This window comes from Lithobates pipiens, unplaced genomic scaffold (genome assembly GCF_037356315.1).
Source record: "Lithobates pipiens isolate NorthernLeopardFrog02 unplaced genomic scaffold, aLitPip1_a1.2 Scaffold_23, whole genome shotgun sequence".
Classification (NCBI taxonomy): domain Eukaryota; kingdom Metazoa; phylum Chordata; class Amphibia; order Anura; family Ranidae; genus Lithobates; species Lithobates pipiens.
The window spans coordinates 84,712,335-84,735,659 of record NW_027507785.1 but is presented as its reverse complement, the minus strand read 5'-3'; the positions used below and the strand labels follow the sequence as shown (position 1 = coordinate 84,735,659).

The following is a 23,325-nucleotide window of genomic DNA, read 5'->3' as shown; positions in this document are numbered from 1 at the left end:
TTACTAACAGGAGAACTCCATCAATACAAAGGCCACCAATCAAATTACCTAAAGAATACCCATGCAGAGCAGCACATACTCACCTTTTGTTCACCCTCCTTGATTCCGTTGTCTGGAGTTCTCCTATAATAGCCTTTGGTGCAGCGCCTCCTTAATATGTGTCATAGTTTGGTGCCAGACAGATTTTATGGTCCAGTTTCAGTTGTTTATTTTTGCAAGATGATCAATTTTACAATAACTGAAATGTGCTTCCATGTGTTGGATATTTCTTACTATACGTCATGGACTATGAAAATGCCGGTCATATAGAAACATAAAAAGGAACAGATGCGTGACACTTCTTGTAATGACCACATCTTCTGTCTAAGCCAAACAAGGAAAATAAACCATGGGTGGAAATATAAGATTTATAACGGTAAGTTTCAAGTTGTCTTTTTCTTAGGCAGAGATCTAAGTGAGGGCAAATACTATGCAGAAGACAATGTTAAATTATTCCCGATGTCACGTACATTGAGATTTGTTGTGAGGCTCCATATAAGGTTGCCAAACATTTTAGATTTTGCTGGTACTGTGTCCATGCGGGTAGTGTAAGTAGGAGAACTTATTCTCCAACCCTGAATCTCAAGTTACACACTATGGCAAAAAGTTTGTGAACAATTAACCATCCCACCTACTATAAGGCAGAAACTATGAGGACACCCCACCAAATTCTAAAGTTCAGGTGTTTCCAGTGAAAAGTATTAGTAACCCTACAGCATAGAATGCAATTTTGAACAATAGGGCACTTATAACAACAGTTTGGTTGAAGGTCCTTTTCTGTTCAAGCATCACTGCAACCCTTGGCACAAAGCCAGCTCCATAAAGACATGGTTTGAGAAATTTGATGTAGACTGGCTGGCCAACATTAGGCCCATGTGCAGCAGCCGATTCTACAGAAGCCAGCCGTTTTGTTGAAGGGGCATAACTGAAAAAGGCATCCAATCAATGCTCTCAGCCAATGGCTGAGAGCACTGACTGTTGTGTCCTGGCGGGGAGTTAGTACAGCGGTGCCTCCCAAGCTCTTCATATTTTTTTGTTCAGCCCGCTGGGTTGAAAGTAAAAAAACAAATAGTGTGTCCCAAGCTTTACCCGGCTGGAGACTGTTAAGATGAATTGAATGCTGTTGTGAAACCAAAATTGGGCAGTCCAACATCACTACCTGACTTCAAAATTGCTTTTTTGGCTCCGAAGGTACAAATTTCTGCAAACACACTCCAAAATCTCATGTAAAGCCTTCCCAGAACAATGGATGCTGTTGTTGCAAAGGGTGTGGGCCAACTTCATACTGATGCCAATGGTTTTGAAATGGGGCATTCAACAGGCTCATAAAGGTGTGATGTTCAAGGTGTCATCAAACTTTTGGTTATGTAGTATAATCTAATCTCAATGCAGCTGAAAACGTCACTGTGCATGAATCAATATATCAGAACATGGTTGTTTCTCAAACTCCTAAATTTGTGTTTTTTTTTATTTTATTTTTTTTATCCATAGAGTATTTTTTAACACAGTTTGGCAACTAAGATATTTTTTAAGTGCCTGTCTCTTTGGATTTCGGCACGCACTCATAGAACTTCGAGTCACTTTTTGACAGGTTACACTCTCCTCTAAATGCGACAGCTGTCACAGCGCGCAAAGCTCCAGAAAACACTAAGCCTGACTTGGCCCAGCAGTGGTGCCCCATGCTGACTGAAAGCCATTGCAGCTGTCACAGTCGTGATTGTAGTGTCCGTGCCAGATTAAGTTACACTGACATTTGAACTGGCAAATATTTCAGAACTCTTCACCATCTGTAAAATATATTAATACATTTTCCCAGCCCATTCTAGTGAAACGTTGCTATCAGGCCTTCTTATTTAGTGAGAGGCAGAGATGGATGGTGGGGTGCCTTGCAGAGTTTGGTGGGGGAGGTTTCTGGGCTTTCCTTAAATCAATAAAACAGAAGCTCTGTAAACTACTGGAACAAGACTGACCTTCCAAGTTCTTTTAAAGGAAAAGTATAGTGGATTTTAAGCAAGGACATATTGCTGGTTATTTTTCCAGCAATTACATCCAAGAATATATAAAAGACTCACATTTATACAGCTCTGTGTTCATCATTAAATTTGTTTTTAACTGCTTTAATACCGGGCAGTTTCACCCCCTTCCTGCCCAGGCCATTTTTCAACTTTCAGTGCATAGTGAATGACAATTGCGCAGTCATGCAACATTGTAACCAAATTAAATTTTAATAATTTTCTTCACACAAATAAAGCTTGTGAAAATAAAAAAAAGTTTTCTTAGCTTATGTCAGTAAAGTTTGAAAATAAGTAATTTTCCTCCTTCACTGATGTGCGCTGATCAGGCAGGACTGATAGGCTGCACTAATGGACACTGAGGAGGTGGCACTTATGGGCACTGATTAGGTGGCACTGATGAGGAGGCACTAATATGCTGCACTAATGGGCACTGATAGGTGGCACTGATGAGCACTGATAGGTGGCACTGATGGGCACTAATAGGTGGCACTGGTGGGCACTGATAGGCTGCGCGAATAGGCAGCACTGATAGGCATTCATGGGCCACACTGATGGGAGACACTGATAGGCATTGATGGGCAGCACGGATGAGCAGGCACTGAAAGGCAGCACTGACTGCCATCACTAATGGGCACTTATTGGTGTCACTGATGGGGACTGATTGGTGTAAATGATGGGCACTGATTGGTGTCAATGATGGGCACTGCTGGGGCTTTACTGTAATCAGGGCATTGATGATCAGTGCCCTGATTACCTGCCCTGTGCTCCCCTGGGAGGAGATACCGCCAATGCATACTAGCCCATTATGCTTTTACTTTGCAGGAAACAAAAGAGGAAGTAACCCATCAGGGTTTACTTCCTCTTTAAATTAAAAAGAATATGGATTTTGAAGAACAGGTACATTTAGGAATCAAGCATCTTATTTCAAATGCCACATTCACTAAATGATCCACTGTACTTAATACAAATATAAAGAACTATAAGACCCTTGCATGGGTGCTCAACCTGTGGCCCTCCATTGCAGATGTTCCCGAACTACAATTCCTATGATGCTTATGCCTTTGGGAGTCATGCTTGTAACTGCCAGCCTTGCAGTGCATCATGGGACTTATAGTTCAGAAACAGCTGGGGGTGGGGGGGTACAGGTTGAGCACTCATGCTGAAGGCATCATGTACACTACAGCTGCTAAACTGAAGTTTAGGAGCAGTTGGGTGTTTTTTCAGCAGCCCCTGAACTCTTCTCAATGTTATCTTATATTTACATGTACACTCCGTAGTTTATAGATGTTTAGAGGCAGTTGAGGTTACTGCCATTTTTTTGAAAGCAGAAAAATAACGTTCAGGACTCATAGTTTACCAGCATTTCGAACAAAAAATGCTTGTAACCGTATGTAATTGTAGTAAACCGCGTTTATGAGCTTTTGAGTTTATAAGCATTTGTGGGCATTTAGGAGGGTCTCCTGAGGTTATTGGTAAATGTTTATAACTGCACATAAAATAATTGTCTTGTCCTGGAAGAAACCGTTGGCTCCTACCGTTATGGCCTGGAAGGTGTTAATACATAATACCTTACCGCTGTACAAGGCCACGTATGTCAGTATGCCTTTGACAAGGTGTAGGGCGGTTGGATAAACGACAATTCTACAGCTTCAGATTAATCTTCTATAGATTAAAGGTTCATATGGTAAACAAGATGTTGGGTATCTGGGGGCCTTGGTGAGCACTTGGCTCGGTTCCCAGTGGTATTCCTGAGGGGATATGATTTGACCTATACGTGTTCTTTCTTTGAAGCTTGTCATAATTTCTGTTTGGGAGCTGCATTGTTCACCGGTACTGTTGTATTGTAGTACTTGGAGTTGAATGTTTATTTTTGTAAATTTATAATAAAAGTTTCAATAAAAATAAAAAAACGCTCATAACCTCAAATAACTGCTGCTAACCTCGCATTAACACGGTATGTTAGCCCTTGTACACACAGTCGGACATTCCGACAACAAAATCCGTCTGATTTATTCCCACGGATTTTGTCCGAAACTGGTGTTGCATACACATGGTAGGACAAAGTTGTCGGAAAAATCTGATTGTTCAGAACGTGGTGACGTTTGTTCATTGCGACTGGACTACGTTGCGGCTAGTAGCCAATAGCTTTTGTCTAGTAATTTGATCTGAGCATGCGTGGCACTTTGTCCGATCGGAATTCTCTACAAACGATCGGACAAAGTCCGATTGGACCATTTTGTTGGAAAATGTTCTATCCAGCTCTCAAACTTTGTTGGTCGGACATTCCGACGGAAAAAGTCCGATGGAGCCCACACACGGTCGGATTATCCGACAACATGGTCCGATCAGACATTTTACGCCGGAATTTCTTACCGTGTTTACAAGGGCTAAAAGCTGTAAAACTGGCATTTTTCACCGTTGATTATCCGCTGTAAGGTTTCCAACGTTCAAAAAAGGTTTTCAACCACCCTGTGTACGTGAGCCCTCACATGGTTGGTTCAATCAGGTCTACCTGTCATTTATTAAGGGAGACCTGATCGGAAGCTCCATGATAGCCCATATAAACAAATTAGCATATGTTTAAATACAATCACGTCCAAGTCTGTTCTGTTCTGAGAAAAAAAGGTCTGCATCCTTTTTATTTTTTCGGACCTAAATGTGACAGATCGGAAGTAATCAGATGTAAAGAGACGCTTGTAGGTATACATTTGGCTTCCAAAAGATCTAATATGGGTCCATTTGGGGTATTTGCAAGCAGTAGAAAAACGAATGGATACAGATGTTAGAAAAGTGATATATGTTCTGTTCCAGTTCAGTAGGGTTCATAGATCCCCTGCTAATTGAATTGGACGTGACCCATGTGAAAGGAGCCTAAGGGAGAATGCAGTGAATAGTGGAGGTGTGAATGTGGATGTGCAAGATACAAAAAAAAAAAAACGTCAAAATAGATTGAAGAATGTTTGTCTGCAGGATCATAGATGGAGTGAGGGCAACAATTACTGCAAAGACCCAGCACATGCGCCCTGAAGGCTAGGGTCTAGCAATGCCCCTGCTCTAGTCTGCTGAGTACAGGTTTTTCGTTTCAATAATTTTTATTGAAAAAGTTTTGTCTTGCAACCAAGAGATATGATGCCACGTTTCAGATGTATCTAGATGTATGTATTCAGATGTATCTAGATGTATGCAGGGCCGTCTTTAAGGCAGGGCAAAAGGGGCAGCTGCCCTGGGCCCTGTCATTGTTGTGGGGCCCAAAGTATCTGCCTCATACTTGCCAACTATCCTAGTTTAAAGTCCCTTGAAGTTTTAGCCCTGTGCTGTGTCCTGATATCTCAGTGTGAAGTGCTGGTACTAATGCTGCCCTGCTCTGCCCTATTGTTGTGTATAGAGGACTTACCCGCAGACCCTGTGTTTACATGTAAATAACTGGCATTCATATGTAAATAGCGGCGGCATTACTAAGTAAATAGCTGCGGCCGGCGGCATTGATATGTAAAAAAAAGGGGGCATTCATAAGTATCATGCTCCCCTGCAGTGAGGAGATGATGTGCTGTAACCTCTAGCAACCAATCAGTGAGCAGTATTGCCATACAGTAATCTCTAGCAACCAATTAACAAGCAGGGCGGGCCAAGAAAACTTTTGCCCAGGGTCCAAACGCCATTAAAGACGGCCCTGGATGTATGTATTTAGATGTATCTAGATGGCATTGAAAAAAATGAAAATTCATTATCACTTAAAGTGACTGTAAAGGTTAGTGTTTTTTTTTTGCCTGTATATATTTTGGCGATTCATGAGGGCACCAGGTACCAACAAGAAAGAACCTTATAATTAGCCTCAACTAATGTGGTGTTCACAATCCCCCTGTGCACCTGATGTCTGATTTGACGATAGAGGAAGAGTTCCGAGTGTGGCAGCTTCAGATTTTGCTGCACATATGCCAACGTTTTAATGCCACTGGGCCCTATTAGGTATCCCATCCTGTACAGGCCTTCTGCTTTAAGTTGGCCATGCGCTAGTAGAATTTCACTACAAATTTTTGATTTCAAGAACCTTCATTTGAATTTCAAATTATTGGTGGGGTCAAATTGGATGTTCGTTTTCATTGAGAAAATTTGAAGGAGTAATATGATTTTTGTTTTACTCAAGACAACAAATTTCTAACAGTGTATGAGGTTTTTGTTCAGGAAAGCCCATTCGCTCCAAGATTAAATACAACAAACAAATGGAATTTTTAAGTACTTTAGAAGGACATTTGCAAGTAATCAAAAGTACTGAGAATTTGCTTACAAATTTTCCTATGTATCTACTAGTTTATGTTCAGCTTAAGCCCTTGTACACACGGTTGGAAATTCCCACGGAATGTGTCAGATCAGACCGTTTTGTCGGATAATCCGACTGTGTGTGGTCTCCATCGGACTGTTTCCGTCGGAGTATCCGATGGACCAAGTTTTCCAACTTGTTGGTAAAATTTTCTGACAACATGATCTGATCGGACCTTGTCTGATCATGTGTAGAGAATTCCGATCGGACAAAGTGCCACGCATGCTCAGATCAAATTCCTACACCAAAGCTATTGGCTACTAGCCTGATGGTAGTCCCATCGTAACGAAATTACGTCATCACGTTCTGAACGATCAGAGTTTCCGACAACTGTGTCCGACCGTGCGTATGCAACAGTTTTGGATAAAATCCGTCGGACAAAATCCGACGGATTTGGTTGTCGGAATGTCCGACCGTGTGTACAGGGGCTAAGACTTTTAAGGGTAAAAGAGAAGGCCTGTCCTGAGAAGACCTCCACAGATGTGATCTATGTTAATCCTCTGCAATTACATTGGAAAGTTGTCCTTAAAGGCCTCATCTCATAATAAAAATGTGACATTTTACAGATAGAAAACAGGTCTTGGTGCACTTCACAGCCATGACTGCTCTGATAATAAGGACATTGATCTTAAAAAAAGGAACGTATTTGATAGAAATCTGTACAGTGTCATCACAAATTGTGGGGAGGATAGAGGCAGTCAAGCTTGACACTTGTTCCATTGCATTTGGAACTTCAAGGACTAGGGACAGGATCGTTCTAAAACCGCCTGTAAGCCTCCGATAGAAACCAGGGCCGCGGCTTAATTTTTCATTTTAGAAATGTGACATAATTAACCTTTTATACTAAATAATATCTCCAGCGATGAAATCCCGGCTGTATTTAAATACATGCACTGTTCAATGTCAAGGCACTGTCTCATAGTCTGAACAAAATATTTGTGCTGGCATAAATTCTTGGAGAAGGTAAACTGTCATAACATTCAGCGTCTCCATCTATTAATAATAGAATTGGACGACTTCTATATATATTTGGAATTTTGCTTTGTAAATAGCATTACGGATGGTTCCTAGAAAAGTAGAGCCACCTCAGTGTTTCACAGTGGCTGACGCCTAAATGCATTTTTTGCATTTTCTCTTTGTTATTTTTTTTCGGGCTCTTACTTTACTCCTTGTTAAGATGATAAAATGGACACTTAAAGCCTAATTAAAGTCTTTTAAAAAATTGCAATAGTAATTTCAAAGTGCATCAGTATAACAGTTTTGAATGTTTTACCTAAAGCGTATCTAAACCCATAGCCAAAATGTAATACAGTATATTGTCAAATGTATTGCGACACCTGCCTTTATACACACATGAACTTTAATGGCATCCCAGTCTTAGTCTGTAGGGTTCAATATTGAGTTGGCCCACCCTTTGCAGCTATAACAGCTTCAACTCGTCTGGGAAGGCTGTCCACAAGGTTTAGGAGTGTGTCTATGGGAATGTTTGACCATTCTTACAGAAGTGCATTCGTGAGGTTAGGCACTGATGTGGACGAGAAGGCCTTGCTCATAGTGTCCGCTCTAATTCATCCCAAAGGCATTCTATTGGGATGATGTCAGGACTCTGCGCAGGCCAGTCAAGTTCCTCCGCTCCAAACTCGCTAATCCATGTCTTTATCGACCTTGTTTTGTGCATTGGTCTAAATCATTTGGTGGAGGGGGATTATGGTGTGGGCTTGTTTGTCAGGGGTTGGGCCTGGCCCCTTAGCTCCAGTGAAGGGAACAAGGTCTCAGCATACCAAGACATTTTGGACAATTTTATGCTCCCAACTTTGTAGGAACAGTTTGAGGATGGCCCCTTCCTATTCCACTGCACAAAGCAAGGTCCATAAAGACATGGATGAGTGAGTTTGGGGTGGAGGAACTTGACTGACCGGTGCAGAGTCCTGACCTCAACCCAATAGAACACCTTTGGGGTGAATTAGTGCCGAGACTGTGAGCCAGGCCGTCTCGTCCACATCAGTGCCTGACCTCACAAATTCTTCTGGAAGAATGGTAAACCATCCCCATAGACACACTCCTAAACCTTGTGGACAGTCTTTCCGGAAGAGTTGAAGCTGTTATAGCTGCAAAGGGTGGGCCAACTCAATACTGAACCCTAGACCAGTGGCGGCTGGTGCTCAAAATTTTTGGGGGAGAGCAAACAAACTGAAAAATACTGAACCCCCCCCCCATCAATTGCAGCCTCACTGGGCCCATCAAATGCAGTTATTGTGCCCATCAAATGCAGTTATTGTGCCCATCAATTGCAGCCATTGTGCCCATCAAACACAGCCACTGTGCCCATCATATGCAACCACTGTGCCCATCATTTGCAGCCATGTGTGCCCATCATTTGCAGCCATGTGTGCCCATCAAATTCAGCCACCTGTGCCCATCATATGCAGCCACATGTGCTCATCAAATGCAGCCACTTGTGCCCATCATATGCAGCCATTGTGCCCATCATATGCAGCCACTTGTGCCCATCATATGCAGCCACTTGTGCCCACCAAATGCAGCCACTTGTGCCGATCATATGCAGCCACTTGTGCCCATAATATGCAGCCACTTGTGCCCATCATATGCACCCATTGTGCCCATCAAACACAGCCACTTGTGCCCATCAAACACGGTCACTTATGCCCATCATATGCAGCCACTTGTGCCCATTATATGCAGCCACTGTGCCACACCAACCCCCTCCCCACTCGTGGGGCTTGCGGCTCGCAGGTCTGACACCCCCCGCGGGGCTCTTACATTGTGGCACTTATTGCCAGGCAGCAGCTTCTCAGTGCACCAGAGAGGCAGCTCTGGTGCAGCATATGTCTCCGAGTCCTCCGCTCCTCTTTCCAAGCGCCAGGCATCCAAAAGGGTGGCCTGGCGCTTTGGCCAATCAGAAAACAAGTCTGACGCCCTGCCTCCTGATTGGCGGGGAGGAAGGTTAGTGTGAAAATAGTGAAAATGTATTTGCTATCGTCACACAATTGGGTGAGATTAGGGCGCACTCTCTGCGCGCTCTAATAGGTGCTTCAAAATGTACCACCCCCTCCCACCCCCTGCCAATCCATGCGTCCGGCGTCCTGAAAGGGGCCAGGTGTATGGATGGGGGGGGCGGCGCCTGTGCGCCCACAGTGCATGGGCCGCCACTGCTATAGACTAAGACTGGGATGCCATAAGGCTGGGTTCACACTGATGTGAATTGGATGTGGGTTTCAATTTGCATGACAAGAGAGTGTTACCTGCTGTCAATGGAGTGCATTTCACAGGAGTCCTGTGTATCTTTGGCTCTGTTTCAGGTCCGAAATTCAGGCAAACATTCAGGCCTGATTCGTCCCTGAAATGGACAGTGTGAACCCAGCCTTAAAGTTCATGTGCGTGTAAAGGTAGGCATCCCAATACCTTTGACAATATATTGTATATTGAAGCTTACCAGTTCTGAGATGTGATGGCTGTATTCATTTGCTTTTTTTTTAGGTTTTTTTTTTAAACTCTCACCTGGTTATCAGGACAATAATTCTTTTATTTTTTTAACTTCCTTTAACAGATCAAACTGTCCAGGCAAATGTGGCAGTTAGAGGGTTGAGACAAAGCATTTAGCAAAGAGATTTGTGCTTACAATGGTCAGCTTTTATTTATTTGTAAAATCTTTACCCCAAAAATAGCCTACTGTTAAGAACCACCATTCTGTTGATGAATCAGGCTAATAGTTCTGCAAGCCTGAAGAAGGAGCACGCATGCTCCGAAGCGCCGCTTTGCCCAGCCCGTCTCCTGAGGACACCGACTCCGTGAACATCGGACTAAAGGCACTACAGCTACCAGCACTACCCTGTCTGCTCTGACCATTCCGAGGAAATACAAGGAATAGACCAGAACACCAACCATCGGTCATGAAGTCAGATGCCTGAAACCCTGCCTTACAGCCCTGCGAGTCGCCCCCGTGGACATACGGATGAAACATTACATCCCTGATGTGCCTGTACACCACTAATTTAATGTGAGTGTTTTTTAACCATTTTTAATAAATTTTAGCAACTTTATTGCTGCACTTAGAGGGCGCTGTCTCTTTCTCTATTCCATTGTTTCCTAGAGCTACTTCTTGCTTTAAGACTGGCAGCCCTTTAAGGTACAGCCTGTACTGCTGATCCTCCTTATGGACTACTTTGATGATCTACAAAGACCCTGAACTTCTCTCCGAGGATACTGGTGTGTGGATATACCCAAAACTCACACAAAAACCGATATACTTTGGCTATATAAAGACGACCAATATATATAATCTTTATATCAACAATTTGTGATCATATTACAACGTATATAATTTTGGGATCCCCAGCGAGCGCCATAATCCCCTCCTCTGCTGTAATAGTTCTGCAAGCAGCAGGGTGTGTGAACTTGGCTAATTGCAGAAGTATTGGTCACCAGGGGGTATGTCAGAACGTTCTAGGATGGCCACTGTCTTCAAAGAGAGAGCAATGGTCCTTTGCTCCAGTCTTGGTCCAATACATGTTAATACGGGTTAGACTAGGATCACACCAGTATGGGGCGACCTAGCACACGCACAGTTCTACTCATTTTTAATGCATTCCCATGAGTCATGTTTAGGGAAGCCCATTAGTTTCAATGGGTAAAGAAGTCCCTGACCCTTTTGTACAATTGCAGGGCACCAAATCACACGGCAACCCCATGTGTCTGTTTCTGTGTTTGTCAGAAAAGCCCACATTTTTTCTCAGGTTCCTGATGTGCATAGATGTAAACCAAGCAAGTTCAGCCAACAATAAGAAAGATTTTGATTGGAGGATATAAAAATAATAGGTAACATAATTTACATTCTGAGTTCTCTGTAACCACTGGAGCCACAGCAAGCACAGAGCACCTCTCAGGGTCAGTGGTTGTGAACTTCCTAATGCAGGGCCTGAAGATTACCTAAAGCTCCAAAACATTGGACACCCTAGAGAATAAAATAGTGGTAGTTACAATTTTTTATGTCACACAATATTACCGCATACAGTTTTTATTAAAAAAAACACATTCAAATAAATTTTAGGGGGCACAAAAACACAATAAAATTCCCAATTTTTTGGTAAAATATAAAAGCCGTAGAGTAAATATGTACCCAATATGTCAAACCTTAAACATGTCAGTACCCTATATTTTCCATAGGTTGTGCTTTAAAAGACCCCCCCATAAGTCATCAGTTTAGCATTATGAAGGAGGTCTGGTGCTAGAATTATTGTTCTCATTCCGGTGTGCATGGCGATATGTAGGAGCCCCACAGCGTGGGTTTACGTTTGTACGTGTGTATATGTGTGGGTGGGGAGGCCTCCATTTTTTGTGTGGGCTTTTATGTGCTTGGGTGTAACTTACTTTTTTTACAATTAAAAACATTTTTTTTTGTAAACTTTTTTTTTCCATCACATAAGGGACACAAAGTCCCCACCCCAGGGATATAAATAGTGGGATGAGTGGGGGGAGAGAGAGGAGCTCAAGAATCTGAGAAGACAGGAGGTAGATTATGAAGCTGACCTCCATGGAACTAGAAAGGACCTTTTCTGCAGAGGTGTAGCAATTCCAGCAAGTAGTATTCCCTATCTAGAGCATACCTAGAGAGGTCCTGGCACCCTCAATAGAACTAGTACCGGTGACAAGACAAAGGATGCCCAACAAGTGCTGACAACCGACACCAGAAATGGTGAAAAGAAATATGTCCTGCCTGGTATTATGAAAGTAAAGCTGACCTGACGGTCTCTGTTTTTGATGGGTGTCCTACTCCTAAAACTGGAACTGGCTTGGCCAGGAAGGAAGTAGGGAAGTGTTGTGTCAAGGTACTGTGCATGTGGTGGTGAACTGGACACTTTATATGCTCCCTTAGGGAATAAGAACTCACACAGAGGATGGGCAAGAGGCCTGTTAGTGGTGACCAGGAATACAACATTGTACCAACATTTTTTTGGCTCTGCCTAAATGTACTTCCACCCACCCTCTACACCTTACAACCAATGTGCTTATCCATGCTGTCCTATCAGTGCCCATCAGTGCAGCCTTATCAGTGCCCATCAATGCAGCTTCATAAGTGCCTATCAGGGCAACCTCATCAGGGCCCATTAGTGCAGTCTATCAGTGTCCATCAGTGCAGCCTCATAAGTGCCTATCAGAGCAGCCTCATCAGGGCCCATTAGTGCAGCCTATCAGTGCCCATCAGTGCAGCCTCATCAGCGCACATCAGTTACAAAGAAAAATTAGTTATTTGCTAAATTTTATAACAGAAACTTAGAACATTTTCTTTTTTGGTCTTTTTTCATTTGTTTAGCAAAATGCCACCAAAAGAAAGCTCTATCTGTCTCAAAAAAATGATAAAATTTCATATGAGTGCAGTGTTGCATAACGCAATTGTTATTCAAAGTGCAACAGCACTGAAAGCTGAAAATTTACCTGGGAAGTAAGGTGAGGAAAGTGCCCATTATTGAAGTGGTAAACCAGGGAAATCAGACGCACCTACAGCTTCCCAGAATAATTTAACTGTATAGTGGGGAGCCAGCAGAACAAAACTGCTCTGAGAAAGAGGAGATCTCCCCTCAAAACACGTCAGCCATCTGTAAGGTCTTCCGGGCATGCTGGACTTGGTCTTGGTGACCAGGTCATTTTGTGTCCATTGTGGAATTTGAAATGCCTTTATAATTGACTTGTTTGTGAGTATATTTTCTTTCTTTTTTATACCAATAAACAATACTTGGGTAATGCGCAAGGTTGGTGCGCCCTCTTTTCATTTTTTCTACAGTGTTTCCATTGGGTTGGGTTTCGTCCAACCCCTGGAGGGCAGCAAGGCCTGTGCACTTACATGGAGCCATAGAGATCCCAGGCAATATCTGCCGCCGTCACATCACTTTTGAGCGCAGGAGATTTTGTTTGCTTATTAGCGCTTGTTTTAACCCCATGAGTTCTAGACCATTTCTATACAGCTGTGGACGCCAAGTGGTTAATTCATCCTTAACTTATCTATAGGCTTAAATTTCAATATTCTTTGATTTGTTCCACTCATGTATCTCAGTTAAAAAAAAAAATCCAGCACTTCTTCCACAACTGGTTGCTTGCGGGAAAGCCATGCTATCACATGTAGCAGTGAAAAAGGTTTTTGAATTAGGTGTAAACTTCATACAAGCAATATTAGCCCTTTGTTCAGTATTAGTGGCCATGTTAGACTAAGGAAGACGTAAGAAGTGACAGCTGGGCAGACGGCACCAGTTGTGTAATGAAGACAGTGTTCCACCATGCGCCATCTTGATCATGTTAATTCACCTTTACAGAATTTTTTTTAAAGATTAGCTAACAATGAACACCCTGCCTACCCCCTAGTCCCTGCTGTACTTACTTCCAGGGTTGTCAGGCTGTCAACAACCCCCCACAACCGCCCCTGTGGTCCAGGGATTTTAAATCCCTGCTTTACTACCTTTTCTACAATAAGCGCTTCCGGGATGGATCAGACAGATTCACTGTGGTGGTGGCCAATTAGAATCAAACTAATCAATCTTGGAGGTGCTTCATGGAGAAGAGGGAGAACAGGGGGGATTTCAAATCCCTGGACCGATGAAGCAGCAACAGTGGCGCTCACAGCTTGGTATTCCTGAAGGTAAGTACAGAGGACTGGGAGGGTGGAGAGGGTGTCCGGTGTTAGTCCACCTTGACATTTTCTCTGTAAAGGTGAACTAACACTTTAAAGCCCCAATCAGTGCCCACCTGCAGCATTGCTCCTCACTGCAGCCTGACCAATGTCCATCTGCAGCCATGCCGAAATATAGGCTGTCACCGAGGGAAAGGAGGGGACGAGCGTTGCCGAAAAAGAGCTGGATCTCCTGTGTACTTGGCTCGGCGTCACGCCCAGTCATGCCCCTTGACCCGGATCCTATGATGGACATAACGCCGGTCCAATGCCGGGACGTAAATTCTAGGAGCCGTCCAGGGGGCAGGACTGAGCGGGACTGCGAGCCGAGCTGAGTACACAAGAGATCCAGCTCTATTTCGGCAGCGCTCGTCCCCTCCTTCCCCTCGGTGGCAGCCTATATCGGCGTATAACAGGCACACAAGATTTTGCCCCTATTTTAAGGGGGAAAAGTGTGTGTTATACGCAGATAAATACAGTAACTTATAACTAACTTAGAATTTTCCATAACATAGGCGGTAGGGTTCTGTAGTCCTCAGAGATGTAACTGATAGGAGTGCAGCAAAGGCAGAGAACAAAGGTATCAGCTGCAAAGATTACTGCGTGCTCAACAGAATATTTTTTTTTTTTTTGCACTTATTGAACAGATATAACAAAACATGTTAAATTATATGTTTAACAGACCAAATGGGGGAAATTTATAGAATTTATATACACTTTGGATAAAACTGCATGTACATTTGTTCTGTTCAAATGCTAGAAAAATGTAATGACTAGGCTATTTACTCTCCAGGTTAGATGTTCTTCATACATAGTATAGCATAAATAATGGATAATACCTCACTATGTCCACTTGATGGAGGTGATCATCAGCTCCATCTACTGGCAATAATATGGCATTTTCCTGATTCATACCATACTTATAAATGAAGAACATCTGACCTGGAGAATAAATAGCCTAGTAACGTATGATTTTGCCGGCATTCGCACAGAACAAATATGCACGTAGTTCCACTGAACGAGTAGCTCTGTAACTTTTTTTATCTATAAATTCCCAGGTGTTTATTTAAAAGATATAAAGGTTATTTAACCCCTTACCACCAACTGTACACATATATGTGGCAGCACACAGGTGGGATATATTCAGTGCTGCCACCTATATGGGTGACAGTTTTGATGAGCTCCTGACCACGTGATCACTGTGACAGCCAATCACAGCAATCACATAACCAGGAAGTCCAAAAAAATGCCTCTCTTTCATTTTGAAGTTAACATTGCTTTTAACAGACAGCCAAGAGGGTTTAAAACCTAATTTCAGCCAATACGTTTTATGGTATTTTGAATACAGCAGAAATGGATTAAAGCCTTCGCCGCCCATGTCCTTTAGGGGAGATTTACCCTTACTTCCTTTCAGGACAAGAAGCAATGATAAATCTTTTTATTGAGGACACCAACAAAAACACATTTTTTACAGAGTGAGAGTAGGTTAGAACTTCTGACAATGTTTTTATTGCAGTCTGTGCCTTCCTGTCCCAGTGACAACAGCAACCTCCCTTTCTGTAAGAGGAGTTACAGGCATAGGAAGTGAGGAAAATTCACCCCAGTTTATTTACCACCAGATCTGAAAAAAAAAACTGTTGTAAATGTTCTCCACTCTAGGCAAATAAAAAAAAAACAAAGAAAATTAGTTAATTATTTATTTGTATAAATTATTATTTGTATAAAATTACTATTAAAAATGGTTATAATAAATTAATAATTTGGTATAATGCATTAGCCTTTAAAAAAAATATTTTTGCAATATCGATATAAAGAACAGATTTATAACAGATTTATGAGCTTGAAATTAAACAAACTAACTTTTCCCAACTCTATCCAAAAATAATAATAATAATAATAATTACATTTTATGAATTTAATATTAAAATTGTTAATGATTTAATTAATAATTAAAATAATTCGAATGCATTAGCTTTTAAAAACATTGTACAATACTGATATAAGGAACAGATTTATAAACTTGAAATTAAACAAACTAACTTTTCTCCACTCTATCAAAAAAAATGTAATTAATTTAATATTAAACATTTTATTCGTTCAGTTAATAATTAAAACACATTCGTCTTTAAAAAAACATTTTACAATACTGATATAAAGAACAGATTTACAAGGTTGAAATGTAAAAAAAAATGCAGTTTCCTTTGTTCAATTTTTATCATTTTCAAAAATGTTGATGTATTGATCGTTTAAGGTTATTAAGTGTATTTTATACAAAGCATCTTGTAGTTTATTTTATTAATTGATCTATAGGAGTGAAGACATAAATTGTTATTTGTGGCTTGCAGGAAGAAAGGACACGACTGACAGCGCTTCCTGTAAACATGGCTGAGCACCTGTGAGCCTCCATTCAGCTGGGAAAGTTGTTTAGCATGGTGGTCCAACTCATTAAACTCACCCTTTCATAGGCCGGAAGGGGGTGATAACTGATCTGGAGGCCCGGTCACACACGACTCATGTCTTAAATGCTGTTCTCGCCTGTGATCAGTGCAGGTGGACACAGCGTTTGATGTCAGGGCAACTTCCAAAAGTCCATGCTGGCTACCAAACCAAATCTTCAATAATGGACATGCTTCCTCATCAGCATTCCTACTCGAAAATAAGGGATGGGGTTTTTATGGGTCATTGATTTGTAGTTTAAAGCAAACTTGTCATATCTGAAAGGTAGTAAACTTGATATAAAAAGCGAAAAGGAAACTAGATGAAGTGCCTGCACATACAGTATTTTTGGTCAAGCTGAACTCCTGACACATAAAAAAAACATTTAAAAAATTGCGCTCAGGGTTCAGGATGGGGGAGTCATTACAACAACAGTAGCTCAATAGGTATAAAAAGTGGCTATATATATATCCCACTTTAAACCGGCCTTGTAGCCAGTGGTGTATTTAGGTTTTGTGCTGCCCTAGGCCTGACCAAACTCGTGCATCCCCTAATTTAAATATGACCCACCCCTTCTCATCAAGGCCATACCCCTTCCCGTTTAAGACCCGCCCTGTCATCTGTGCCTCATCAATGCAGCCTAGCAGTGCCCATTAATGCATCCTGTTAGGGCCCATCAGTACAGCCTATCAATGCAGCTTAACAGTGCAGCCTCATCTGTGCCTATCAGTGCAGCCTATCAGTGCCCATCAAAGCAGCCTCACCAGTGACCATCAATACAGCCTCACCAGTGGCCATCAATTCACCCTCACCAGTGCCCATCAATGCAGCATGATCATTGCCAATCAATGCAGCCTCATCAGTGCCCATCAACATAGCCTCACCAGTGCCCATCAATGCAGCCTCACCAGTGCCCATCAATGTAGCCTGATTAGTGTTGATCAATGCAGCCTAATCAGTGTCCCTCAATGCAGCCTAATCAGTGCCCATCAATGCAGCCTCACCAATGCCCATCAATGCAGCCTGATCAGTGCCCATCAATGCAGTCTGATCACTGCCCATCAATGCAGCCTGATCACTGCCCATCAATGCAGCCTCACCAGTACCATGTGAATGGTTAGTCAATAATAGGTAACTATTATGGTAACAACATCATCTCTCTATTGAAACTCTTTAGACGTGGCTACGACTTTACATCATCATGCACACGGGCCGACCGGCGTTTGGAGTCTGATGTGGCCAGTATAGCTTGCTACTTTGGAAGTTTTAATTTCTGCTATATGCGGTTTTGTTATTCTTGCCCATACATTAATTTGTGTTTTGTGTGCTATCAATGCTAGTGCAGTTTATTATTAGCATATTAATAAATTGAAAGTACTGTATTACACTGTGGGCATGCATTTTCTATCCCCTGACATATATGCAACACTGGTGGTGTAATCCTGATGGGAGATGTGTTTGGGGTTCAGAAACCATGAAACAGACTGAGACAGAAGTACAGTTAAATCACACTTGTTTAATAATATAAAAAATGTAAACAGAGTAAACTTAGTCAAAACATAGGCAGAGTTCAGGAATCAGAACTGGTGGTCAGGCAAGCCAAATGTCAGGAAGCCGGAGATGAGCGTAGTAAAACAGCAAGCAGGATCTGGAGCCAGAAGGGATGCCAGCCAAGCAAGTCTTTAACAGGAATGCAGGAGTGTGTCTCTGTGATGTTGACCAAGGTGAAGGCAGAGATCCTCTGGGCTGGACGGTTTAAGTAGGTAGGACTGACGAGCAGGATATCATCAACAGGTGTGTGGCTGTGGAGAGATAGGAGCTGGCAATTAGCCGACAGCTGAGCGGCCAGCTCAAAGAAGGAAGGGCTGGGCCCAACCCTGACAGGAGGTTCCTGTTTGAGGCCCCTTTCACACTTGTGCGACTTTTCCTGCGATTTGGGACTGCAAAGTCGCATGACAAGTCGTACCCCATGATTTTCAATGAGTACCATTCATATCTGTGCAACTTCAAGTGACTTCAAAGTAGTCCCAGCACTACTTTGGTCCGACTTTGATACAACTTGAAGTCCATAGTCTCAAGATTACACAGGCATTGCTTCAAGTCACGTCAAAGTTGCGGCAAAGTCGTACAACTTTCAGGTTGTACAAGTGTGAGGGGGGCCTAAAGGAATTTTTGACCAATTATTCCAATGGTCCACATCACCTGGTAAGAGGCTTGGTGGTGGATGCACAGTAAGTTGGAATGTGGAATGTGGGGACGCTTATGAATTACATGGACTGTGGAAGGATTATATTTCAAATTTTTTGGGGCTTTTGTAAAAAAAAAAGTCTGTCTATATAATTTCTTTTTCACATTTGGTCACTTTTTGGACTTTTCACTATAATAAGAATTTATATCTTCATTAATGGACTTTTCACTATTATAAGAATTTATATATTCTTGTTTTTTTTTATTTGTTTGTGGTTTAAAATTTACATTATGATTTGATTCAGCGCCATTTTTTTCTGAATTCTATTTTTATTTTATCATTTTAATAATAGGTAATTCATAATGAAGAAAGAAAATAAAAAATGGATAGGTGATTGACTGCATGACATAATAGGCTTATACAGTACATTGAATACCAGGATATTCATGACTAATGGCAAACTTTTAAGACGAAAACTTGCTTTATTGACGTACTTGTTGATGTCATGTCTTGCACAAGGTTTATCTTTTATCTATCTTATCTATTGTACGGTGCCTGACTTGTATATGAGAGACTCGTAATTTTGTATCTCGTGTACACAATAATTTTGTAAACCCCTTTATTGGATGTTACAGTTGGATGCATCCTTGAAATACTGGGAGAAACCCAATTGATTAGGGTAAGAAAAAAAATTCAAGACAAGAGGTAAATCTTTTTGGGTCCTGTTTCTACACAATTACATTTCTAGATGTTCAGTCTGAGAGAGCAACCCTTCACTTTTTTGCATGTCAACCACATTTTTAAGGATATAATTTTTTTTATTTTTATTTTTTTACATGACTGCACATTGAAGGGATATTAATGATTTGTTAACACTCAAAGCAATCAGTTTCCTCTTGAAAATGCTCTTGTCACGGGTAAGCCTTTTCCAGTATTCTTTGTCCTTTTAACACCACAGAACACTCCAGTTTAGTAAATAGGCATGATGAGGCTCTTAGTTTGCCCGTCATTTTATCATGATGGATGGCTGAGGCAGATGGACTTAAGTTCCTGAGCATTAAAGCAGATGAGCATGGTGAATTCGAGAGGGATGCAAGTGAGTAGAGAACAAAGGCCAAACTCTGCCTGGCTAAGTCACATCTCTACGGCTCATCTCCCTTCTGTTTTATGCAATTACAGTTCTCCATTGCATGTGTCGAAATCTCATTTGGATATATTCTCCCCAGTCAGACAATAATGAAACATTGTCATTGGCTCCTGAGTTTTTTTTTCTTTCTTCTTTTTAAGTTCAAAAAGCTGGAAAACCACTTCAAGGTCACTTTTCAGATCTAGGATGTTCCAGGAGAAAGAAAAACTTGGCAGATGAAGGCCAGACACTTTTTTCAGTGTATAAATCTCAGACAGTTGAATTAGAAGGGAAATTATCTGTCGTACCGGATAACATCCTTTTATAGAAAAAGATTCATTTTGGAAAGTTCTGTTTTTGTAGAGTTTGATGCAGTGTGCACTTGTGAGCATGTACTAAATTATCCATGAAGAGAGATCAGATGCATAAAGCTGACACATCAGTATACATAAAAATGGCAGTACACTGTCCACTTAAACTGTATGTCCGGACAACATTTTTCATAAATTATGCAAATGAATATTGAGATTAGTAGTTTTTAATATTTACCAAATTAAAAAGGAACACATTTTCCTTTTTAATCACTTGCCGACCAGGTTTTTTTCTGGAACTTTTTGTTTTAAAGTTTAAATTAGTATTTTTTGGCGATCTTTGCAAATTTTTATGTCACACAGTATTTGCGTGCCATTTTTTCAAATGCAATTTTTGGGGAAAAAAATTTAATTTAATGAATTTAAAAAAAAACATAAGATATACCCCATTTTTTTGTAAAATATAAAAGTTGATGTTACGCGGAGTAAATAGATACCTAACATGTCAGGCTTTAAAATTGCACATGCTCATGGAATTGCAACACACTACGGTACTTAACAATCTCCATAGGTAATGTTTTAAACACCTTTACAGGTTATCTGTTTAGAATTACAGAGATCTAGTGCTAGAATTATTGCCCTCGCTCTAGTGCTAGAATTATTGCCCTCTAATGTTCGTGGTGATACCTCACATGTCTGGTGTGAACAACATTTACATATGCGTGTGCAACTTACATATGCATTCGCTTCTGCGTGCGAGCTCCGAGGGATGAGGCACTTTACTTTTTTTTTTTCTTATTTATTTTACCTTTTATTTTTTTTATTTTATTTTTTTACACTGCCCTTTATTTATTTTTTATCACTTTTATTCCTATTACAGGGAATGTAAACATTGTAATAGAAATAAGGATGATAGGTCCTCTATATGCAAAGATCTGGGATATAAAACCCCAAATCTCTTCTTTACCTTAAGGACACTTTCACACTGAGGCACGGGGGCATCGGCGGTAAAGCTCAGCTAGTTTTAGAGGCGCTTTTCGTCCACTAGTGGGGCGCTTTTAACCCCCGCTGGCTGCCAAATAAAGGGTTAAAAGCGCTGCTGCTGCATCGCTTTGCAGGCGCAACGGCGGTGCTGTCTATTGATTTCAATGGGCAGGGGTGCTTTAGGAGAAAGGTTGGTCTACACGAAGGATCTCCAAACTATGGCCCTCCAGCTGTTGCAGAACTACACGTCCCATAAGACATTCACAGACATGACTGGGCATGATGGGAATTGTAGTTCCTGAACAACTGGAGGGCCATAGTTTGGAGACCCCTGGTCTACACTATAGGGCTGAACTCAAGCGTACATCAAGAAGGCAGCAGAGTGATGTTCATAGTACCATGGGCCTTAAAGTGAGATCTAGATAAGTATAACAGGGGAGAAGTAAGTATGTATATATATATATATATATATATATATATATATATATATATATATATATATATATATATATATATATATATATAGAGGGAAGAGTGCGCTAGACCTACTTAGGGGTTGGGAGCAAAGGAAAGTCGCCTTGCCCTTTAAGAAGCAGTGTTTTCCAGAGCCTGTGCCCCTTCCTTGCACTCCTCCAGTTCACCAGAGAGCCCATGTGAAGTGCAGATGCGCCTTCTACACAAGAATCTTTTTATGGGTCTGGAGATGTGTGTTTTTCAGATGCAAACTATATCTCAGCAGGGATGCTGCCTCTGTTTAAACAATGCCCTGCTGCATCCATTAGCTCTGGGAGCCTGATGCCCCTTTGAAGTTTGTTTGCATTCCATCACATTTTCAAATACACATTTTCAGTGGGGGAAAGAATCACAGGCTCTACAGTATGATTAATGGTTTTTACACCTTAGTGCGAGGGAGGTCCAATGGCTGTGTTGACAGTGATTTTTCCAGCTCAGTGTGACTTTCACTGCGTGGTACACACTATGCAACCGTTGTCTGTACAGCCCGGGGGGGAACACAGGCACTTTCACACACCAACTTTTATAATAAGTCCCAGCCTTATGCCGCTTTCTATTTTCAGTACTGTGTTTGAGAAATAAGCAGTTGTGAAGGAAAGCAATTAACTGCTCATGAGCATAACTAATCCAAAAATATTTATAATAATGTCTTTCTTCTTTTCTAGACAAATTCGGAAGAGGAACTTTGCCCATATGTCAGCTGGGCCTACAAAGATGTTCAGCCTGACAAATTTGAATGGACTAATGACTAAAAGTGTATTGGAAAATGAATTTAAAATTAAAGTTAATTGTGTCTTAAAACAGGTGCAAACTATCCCATGACCATCTCTTTCCTGTTTCATTTTGTCAAAACTTGATGTTTTTTTCTTCTTCTATTGAGTGTGTCATCTGCTGGTCAATTAGAAGCAGAAAACAAAAAAATGTATATAAAGTTTTTAAGGGTAGATATGTATCAACAGGTAAAGATATATATATATATATATATATATATATATATATATATATATATATATATAAACATATATACATATACGCACACACACATATACATATATATATATATATATATATATATATATATATACACAGGCATACCCCACTTTTAAGTACACAATGGGTTTTATTTACTAAAGCTGGAAAGTGCAAAATCAGGCTCACTTCTGCACAGAAACCAATGAGCTTCTAACCTCAGCTTGTTCAATTAAGCTTTGGTAATAAAACCTGGAAGCTCGTTGGTATCTATGCAGAAGTGAGCCTGATTTTGCACTTTCCAGCTTTAATAAATAAACCCCATTGTGTACTTAAAAGTTGGGTATGCCTGTACACACACACACACACACACACACACACACACACACACACATATATATATATATATATATATATATATATATATATATATGCCATATTTATTGGCGTATAACAAATTTGAGAGGGAAGTTTCAGGAGAAAAAACTATTTTTTTTAAATAAACCACTTTGAAGCAAAATAATGGTCAGGGGGCAGCCTGATTAGTGCCTATCTGCAGTCTCAGTGCTGCCTAATCTGTGCCCACCTGCAGCCTGTTCTGTACCCATCTGCAGCCTGTTCTGTGCCCATAGGCAGCCTGATCTGCACCCATCTCTCCCCATCAACACAGCTCACAATCTCTCATAGGAAATCACTGAGCCGTCATCTGTTTACTCAGCTCTCAGTCGGCAGTCACATACACAGTCTC

General features: G+C 41.2%; 1 protein-coding gene across 1 annotated transcript in view; it reads left to right on the top strand.

The window, feature by feature from the left end:
- LOC143926966 (uncharacterized) overlaps positions 1–22,422 on the top strand; it is a 53,093-nt gene extending 30,671 nt beyond the window's left edge. Inside the window, exon 3 of the mRNA XM_077450990.1 lies at positions 22,274–22,422. Within this exon, the coding sequence (XP_077307116.1) occupies positions 22,274–22,360 (87 nt within the window). The 3' untranslated portion in view covers positions 22,361–22,422. The remainder of the gene's footprint in view (positions 1–22,273) is intronic.
- The last annotated feature ends 903 nt before the right edge of the window (positions 22,423–23,325 follow it).